This window comes from Ruditapes philippinarum, unplaced genomic scaffold, assembly GCF_026571515.1.
Source record: "Ruditapes philippinarum isolate M1 unplaced genomic scaffold, ASM2657151v2 ctg1852_1_1_1_1, whole genome shotgun sequence".
Classification (NCBI taxonomy): domain Eukaryota; kingdom Metazoa; phylum Mollusca; class Bivalvia; order Venerida; family Veneridae; genus Ruditapes; species Ruditapes philippinarum.
The window spans coordinates 266,072-274,171 of NW_026855584.1; the positions used below are offsets into that span (position 1 = coordinate 266,072).

Genomic DNA, 8,100 nt, shown 5'->3' on the forward strand with positions numbered 1-8,100 from the left:
CATGGGGGGTTCCAGATGAGTCGCGTGCTGTACAATGGCACGCTTAGGATGACGTCATTTTACCGTTATGAATGAAGTTGCAATTTCATACGCTGTTGTAAGAAAGTAGTAACGGTTGTCATGATATAAATTTCTATTGAAAATAAAGATAAAGAATTTAAAATATAATGGAATATGGTAGAATATGCAAGAAAAATATCTGACATATGTTTGCGGTTCGGATCGGAACATCCGTCCCTCGGTTACCCGCCCATGGGCGGTAACTCGGCAAGCCTCGTTACCGCCCAATGGGCGGGTCACCTCGGGACGGATATTCCGATCCGAACCGAAACATATGACAGATATTATTATTCTTAATAATTCATTTAATAATGTAAAGACGGTTCAATGTACCTAAAATAGACTAAATTGATATGTTTTGCAAGTTGCCCAACGTTTGTTGTTGTTGTTTGATTTTTTTGTGTGTGTTTTTTTTTCCAGAATAATAGAAACAAACTTGGCGTGACGTCACGTCAAAGCACGCGTCTTTTGTGGGCTTTCCAAACAAATCTATTTTTAGAAGAAAAAAACGGTAAATATACTTTAATATTGACCTGTTATTTTTACAAAAACTTGCTTGTAAGCCTATCAGGGAAAGGCATTTCGAAGCTATTTATAGATTATATAAAAGTAATATACACCTTTATCGTTGGATTTTGTGGGAAGTAAACTTTTTATCATCGTTCATTACTTCAACAAAACAAATGCGAGGAAAGACATTATAACACTAATTAGTGAAATGTTTCTTTTGTCGGATCCGTTACATAAATCCGTGGAGCAGAAACATGTTTCTGTGCCTTCTACATTTATACACTTGTCGTCAAGTGGGACACCAAAACTTTCCATACAATGTCTCTGTACATCTGTTCAAAAAAGAATAAAATTTATTTAATATCTTGTTAAGTTTAACCCTTACAATGCATAAACCGGAAGTGATAAATCTTTTGTTATCAGTATAAGAGCCATATCACGCAGCCAATCGTGCAGTCTGACAAGGTTCTATTTATAGCTCAATTTTTGGAACTTCTATAAAGGACTTTCACTCAAGTTCAAACGCTTAAAAACATAAAATATTGAAATCTTACATATTAGACGAACTTGGGCACTACCAAGATGATGATAGGGAAAGATATTTTACAAAATTTGATAGACTGAGAAATAAATTGAAAATCACATTTTTGTGCTATTATAGTAATAGCCCGATTGGATTGAAATGCATTGGAACGCCTTTCAATTTTCTGTCATGCTGCACAAATGGAAAATAAAGTAATTGGTGTAGACGTATATAAAATGGTTCACTTATTACGAAATCTATTTATGACGAATAACTTCAGTTGAGTCCCTTTAACCGCCGAAGTCAAAGCAGAGCAAATACGAGTACTTTTTTATAAATTCAATATTATTATGACTTACAAATATTTATTTCCTTGCCGTACCGAAATTACAATAATTACCTTACTATTGACAATACTAAAGCTATGTAACAAGTTAGTGGCTGCGTTTATTTACAATGATAACATGTCTTTCCTATTCATTCGTACCATAGGAACTTGAAATTCTATCAGTATTAATGATAATATCCAAAATATACCCCCTATACAGTATAAATAAACATAAGGAAAGAAACGCCTTTTCCCCACCCCAACATAATTTACGCCGAACAACTCAATAAAACAACGGATCAAAATAATCTATAGGGCCATTTCGATAAACAATACATAAATGTATCAAATACCACAGATAACTGTTTTAATCGTGTAGCTTTGTAGGAATAATTCAACGTTTTCTGATTATTTCCCACAATCTCAGTTTGTCGCCGACTCCACTCCATTCCTTGTGTTTATTTATACTGTACAGTATAGGGGGTATATTTGGGATATTATCATTAATATTGATAGAATTTCAAGTTCCTGTGTTCGTACCAAACTCCTTACAGTGATTACCTCCCTTGGCAGAATTGTAATCGCTGCCGTCACATGACGTAACGTCGAAATTCAAATATAATTAACCTTTAGCTCTTCAGCGCTTCTTATGTAAAATTCTTCCAAGTATAATTTCCAATAACCGTAAATTATACCATACCCAGACTATGGTATAATTTTCAGTTTTGAAGATAGAAGTAAGAGTAAGTGTTTCTGGGCGGAGCTATAGGTTAAAACAGATACACCATTGGTGCGTTGACGATTTCTGGGTTTGCTTAAATTATACCATAATCACGTGACCTTTCTTATGCAACCTCACGAGACGAAGTCGAGTGAGGTTGCATAAGAAAGGTCACGTGATTATGGTATAATTTACGCAAACCGAAGTCGAGTGAGGTTGCATAAGAAACAGTGTGGCAATACCACGTGACATTGACGTCATTTTCGGCATCATTTCCAAGACAAATGTTGCTCGATTCGGAAAAGAAAATAGCCGTAAATATTTTATTTTTATTTCTGTACCAATTTCTTTGGGATATGCACCAGTCTACGGGGGAAAATATAAGCTTTCCATAGAATATTGGATCTTCGTCAGTATATAAGCCGTTTTATCAAACACTTTGCCTAACCTTGGAAGTTGCTTGTTTTAGAGCGGGCTTCAGTTGCAAGCTATTTCGTTTTCTGGCGTTATCTGGTCTTACGCCATGATTAAAAAGTCAGGTTTACATCAACCGGGAGTACGGAAGGCAAAACTCTACCTAAATATGTTCATTTTTTTTATTATGAATGACATAAATCTTACATTTTTCTTCAATTGTCAAATCTGGCACCAGTTCCAAGTCGAAAAAAAGGACTACAGTTTAAAGCCGATTTTAGAATCCGTTGCAAATGCGAAGCAACATGCCTACCGTTCTCTTTCTATAATTATGTTAACCATGAAAAACTTTTTATTTTCTATACAATTTACATAAACACAAATGAATATTTAAATAATTTTTCCTCGCTGCGATATTTAAGTGATTTTAAAAGTAGTAAAATTGTTGTCTGTACTGCAGTATTTGTAAAGAAATTGATTTACTCTTTAATCATTGTTCTTTCACGGTAATGATTATGAAACATTTATTTGTGTCATGTAGCAATACTAAACATGGAATAGAAAACAGAAACCCTAAATTTCCCCTAAAACGGCAAAAATTGAAAATGTTTCAGGCTCTGATTGACTTAGCTAGCCTGTCCAATGAACGTGCACATTCCGGATCACTTCGATTTGTATGCTGTAAAAAGGGTTACGCCTCGACGCGGCAATTTTAAAGTCAAAGGTTATTCTTTTGTAAAGAGCCTTTGTATATATATAAAGAACCTGTAGCAATCTTTTAGTATGATAAATTAAGCTTTTTAACACAGTGGCACTCGTTGATAAAAAATATTTTTATATCCTGTTTTCATACCCACGGTAACCGTTTTTCGTGAACTGGATATAACTTCGTTAACATAAGAACACTATTAAACACTATCTATTTTATAATTGCATTTATTTCTGTTGATGAACTGCATATCTGACAAATTTAGTTAATTATATCAGTCAACTCAGCTTTATCAGAGAGCTCACCAATATACATTGTAAAGAGAGGAAGGGAACGGAATTTTGTGGTTTGAAAACATTTAAATCGAGTAGAACTTTTTTAACAATAATGTCTCTTTCAACTGAATAAAAACGATAGGGCTATTTGGGACTATTTCTTATCGATGTGGCCATTGGCTGTAAATGCATGGATTATTGCACGCGGCATGACCTGCAAATGTCCTAAACAGGCTTTTTGTAGCATTTTAAGATTAAAAAAAGGATCGCACATTAAAATCTAAAACATGATAAACGTGACGCATATACTAAATAAGTGAATTATCTGATATGTAAATAAAGAAGTAAGTCATTTGACAGTTGAAGGATAAGAATTGAAATTACTCTTCAAATGTAATCGTAATTTTACTAAGCTTATGTTAGCTATCAATTATTCAATGGACGCATCAGTGGCATATGGACCCCAGTCATAGATCTTGCCGATGTTGCTATTACAGATGTTAATGTAAATATTTATATAATTATTGATAATCATTGTTATTTCCGTCTTGTTGAATGCTTTGTTTCAAGAAATTTGATTTTGATCGATGGATGTTGGTTTGTAAAATCATTTATCTGTTAACTATTTTCTACTTTGTTTACTCCACATGGCGTCCATTCTCGTTCTTATTCATGGCTATTTTGGGTCTTTTTGATAAATAGAGAATTATAAGTAATGCAACTAAGTAACAATTCTATCAGATTTACAAGGCAAAGTTCCAAGTTCAAATTGTGTTTTAGTTTATCAAACTCTATAGAACTTTATTATACAACAATTCCAGAAAAATATATACCTTTTAAAAGTCTCTCTTTTGAGGACAGAAGAACCTGTTCGTCACATTCACGAGTGTCAGTGTTTGTCAGAATAAACTGAAAAAATACCTTTAGCTTAACAACACTCGCGTTAAAGTGTAACCCTTATATCATACAAAAGTGTTTTTATATTAACTCTTTCTCTCACTGAGAGCACATATATTTCTTATCAATTTCGCCATTGTGAAATAGAATAAAACACATTTAACTACATAGGAAAAGATGAGCAATACTTTAAACATCTTCAAAACGAAACCAAACATTATTTTCCGACAGGACTAAATCTACGTGATTTGACGTGCACTATTGCGATACAAGTAAGTGTTGTTGCTTTAAGGAACAATCAGTTTTTTCATAATCTCTCTGTGAAAGATCAACAATGAAAAACTAAATTGTAGAAAGAGAACGGTAGGCATGTTGCTTCGCATTTGCAACGGATTCTAAAATCGGCTTTAAACTGTAGTCCTTTTTTTCGACTTGAAACTGGTGCCAGATTTGACAATTGAAGTAAAATGTAAGATTTATGTCATTCATAATAAAAATATGAACATATTTAGGTAGAGTTTTTCCTTCCGTACTCCCGGTTGATGTAAACCTTACTTTTTAATTATGGCGTAGACCAGATAACGCCAGAAAACGAAATAGCTTGCAACTGAAGCCCGCTCTAATACAAGCAACTTCCAAGGTTAGGCAAAGTGTTTGATAAAACGGCTTATATTATGACGAAGATCCAATATTCTATGGAAAGCTTATATTTTCCCCCGTAGACTGGTGCATATCCCAAAGAAATTGGTACAGAAATAAAATATTTACGGCTATTTTCTTTTCCGAATCGAGCAACATTTGTCTTGGAAATGATGCCGAAAATGACGTCAATGTCACGTGGTATTGCCACACTGAGAAAGGTCACGTGATTATGGTATAATTTACGCAAACCCAGAAATCGTCAACGCAGCAATGGTATATCTATTACATATCGACCGTTGCATAGAAAATCTAACGTTATTTTTCTCTATCTGTTTTATTTTTAACTGTACGTATTTACGTTTGTTATAGTTTATCAAAAAATTATCAAAAGTATACAAAATCATGAAAAATAAATTCAAAATCTAAAAAATATAAAATATCAAAATATTGGATCTCTGTACTGATAAGGGGAGATCACTGCGTAGGAGGTTGCATTCGTTCATGTACGGAATATACATTACCCAAGCTATGACTAGTCGGAATGTGGGTGAGCCACGTTATAAGCTATAACAGCAACAACATATTGCAAAATAACATATTTCATAAATACAACATATGGCACCGTGTGACAATTATGTTGTCAAAGTAGCATTTTGTTGCCAACATTACACACTGGTATATAACCATTACGGTATATTGAAAACAAGACTGTTAAAAGAAATAGTTCTTTTATAATTACCAATCTTATTCAAAAGTTTTCTGTTTTGCTATACGCATGTTCAGTACCCTCTAGGGGTTTGACACTATTGGAAGGTAGAGAGGGAGGGAGGACGGACAGACGGTTGCCCACGTACCTGCCAGGGGTTTTAAACTGTTTGAACGGAGGGAGGAAGGACGGCTGGATGGATGGATGTATATTAACCAGCGACATATCAGTTTTGACATTATTAGGAGATGTATTTGCGGATGGATTGATAAATGGATGAATGGATGTATTTATCGATTGATAGATCAGTGGATGGATATTTTGACCGAATCTCGTTAGAATGTAATGTAGTATTATGACGTCATTTGTGTCATACTTACTATCGTTTTCAATACCCTTCAGACAAGTTCCGTTACAGGATTGTTGTACAGCTTGGCTTTCGTCAAATGGATCCCCACACCCATCTCCAACGCAGTTGTAACACGTAACGGCCAGAACATATGTAACTGTATTACAAAAAAATATATATATAATTATGCCTAAATTCGATCTAAATCGTGCAAACCTATTATATCACCTACACAAAGTTTTCGCATTTTGTTACACAATTAAGCATGATTGTAACGTCGATATTAACTATGACGTTTATACTGACGTGTAAATCCATGGTTGTAGCAAATTTATGAAATAATTCTCAACCTTTATCAAAGAAATCAATTCTTAAATACCCATGTTTTATAAAAAAAATGTTTGAATTATATAGCCTTGTGCAAAAGTGTGTTTAATATAAAACCCTAGCCTGGTGTCTCTGGTTATATAACCTTACAGACGTTTATACTACGTCATATAACCCAGGCAAATGTCTTTATTACCATTTTATTACTAAGGATATATAGAATTTACATCATGAGTTTTATTTGGGTACCAAAAGCTATGTCAAACATACTGCTGTATAAACTATTGTTTGTACCAAGGAAATTAAAAAGAAATCAAGGAAAATTATGCGTTATAAACTTAAATACTTATAAATATTATAGATAAAGCTCTAGCCGGTTTATATGTATGAACACAATTAAGGTCCTCAATTGTCGAGTGAATATAAGGTAATTGACTTCAAACCACTTGTCCCCGATCGCTATGGATTCGAGCTCCATCAGGCCCTTAGTCTCTTTCGTGTGACTTAACTATTCAGGCCTGCTCGTGTCGAAAATTGTGCATAAAAGGACACCCTGTGTATGACCCCAAGAGTAAAAACTACCACTAAGAGTCGCCAATATACATTCTTTAGATAAAATACTGGCTGGAGAACCCGTACATTTTTTTCTTTGGCGCGGCGGAATATATTCGGGTTGATATATCGTCAATATTGTTTTAAATACTGAATGGATTTTTCACAAATTAAATGACAAAAAAATCAGGAAAAGAAAGTATATAAGTTCTCTTTAGTTCTTATCCCCTTTCAGTTATAAGTAAAAATTGAATACATATAAATGTAATAATTGATGAAATATTATACTAAATATGAACTTAAATGAATAAATCGCATTTATAAAACTAATGAATCAAGTATTTTGCGGCTAATGACAACTTTTTATACTGCCTCTCGAAGTTTTCATCATTTTTTTCTAAAACGATTTAGTTAAACAGTCCATTCTTACGGAACCTCGGCGGTTCTACTCAGGTGCCCGTTCGTGCCCGAAATAATGCACGGAAGAGCACATGTAAAGCTGAAACGTCGCCATATGACAAAACAAACAAAATAATATATATGCATACTCGCTATAAAATATTACTAAAATAGAAATTCTATAATTTTTTTCTTACCGGTTGCAGCTATAACCAACAGCCTGAAATACCAAAAAGATACGTGATGCATTTTTTGTATTATGAACACCGTGAAAGTTTAGTTACAACTGAGTATGAAAACAATGTTTCCTGTTTTAACTACTTTGATTGGCCCACTTATCCACCCGCTTCACAAGCGGATTTGTCTACAGTGGGCACATTTCCAATAATTTTTTTTTTCAAATATTGATAAAAACAATAGAAATGTATCATTTGGATATTGTTATAAAAAAATATTTGAAACAAAAATGTTGATATACTATTAAGTGAATTAGAATGAACATTTCTATATGATGAATAATATTTTTTTTTCTATTTCGACATCAAGTGATGTTTTGTTTGTTTCATTTCCGCCTTTTCCCAATAGTATTTCAGTCATTTAGGCGGGTAATTACCTAACCATCGTTCCTGGAGAGTTACACCAGTACTAGACTACCTTCCTCCGCGCTAAACTACCAAAGCATCTCCCG

General features: G+C 33.7%; 1 protein-coding gene across 1 annotated transcript; it reads right to left on the minus strand.

Annotated features, from left to right (window-relative positions):
* Positions 1-354: 354 nt before the first annotated feature.
* LOC132743811 (uncharacterized) lies at positions 355-7,740 on the minus strand. Its single transcript, XM_060732377.1, has 3 exons — positions 7,610-7,740; positions 6,166-6,291; positions 355-902 (listed from the first exon to the last, which is right to left on the minus strand). Exons 1-3 carry the CDS (start codon positions 7,659-7,661, stop codon positions 727-729), a joined length of 354 nt encoding a protein of 117 aa, XP_060588360.1. The 5' UTR covers positions 7,662-7,740; the 3' UTR covers positions 355-726.
* Positions 7,741-8,100: the final 360 nt, after the last annotated feature.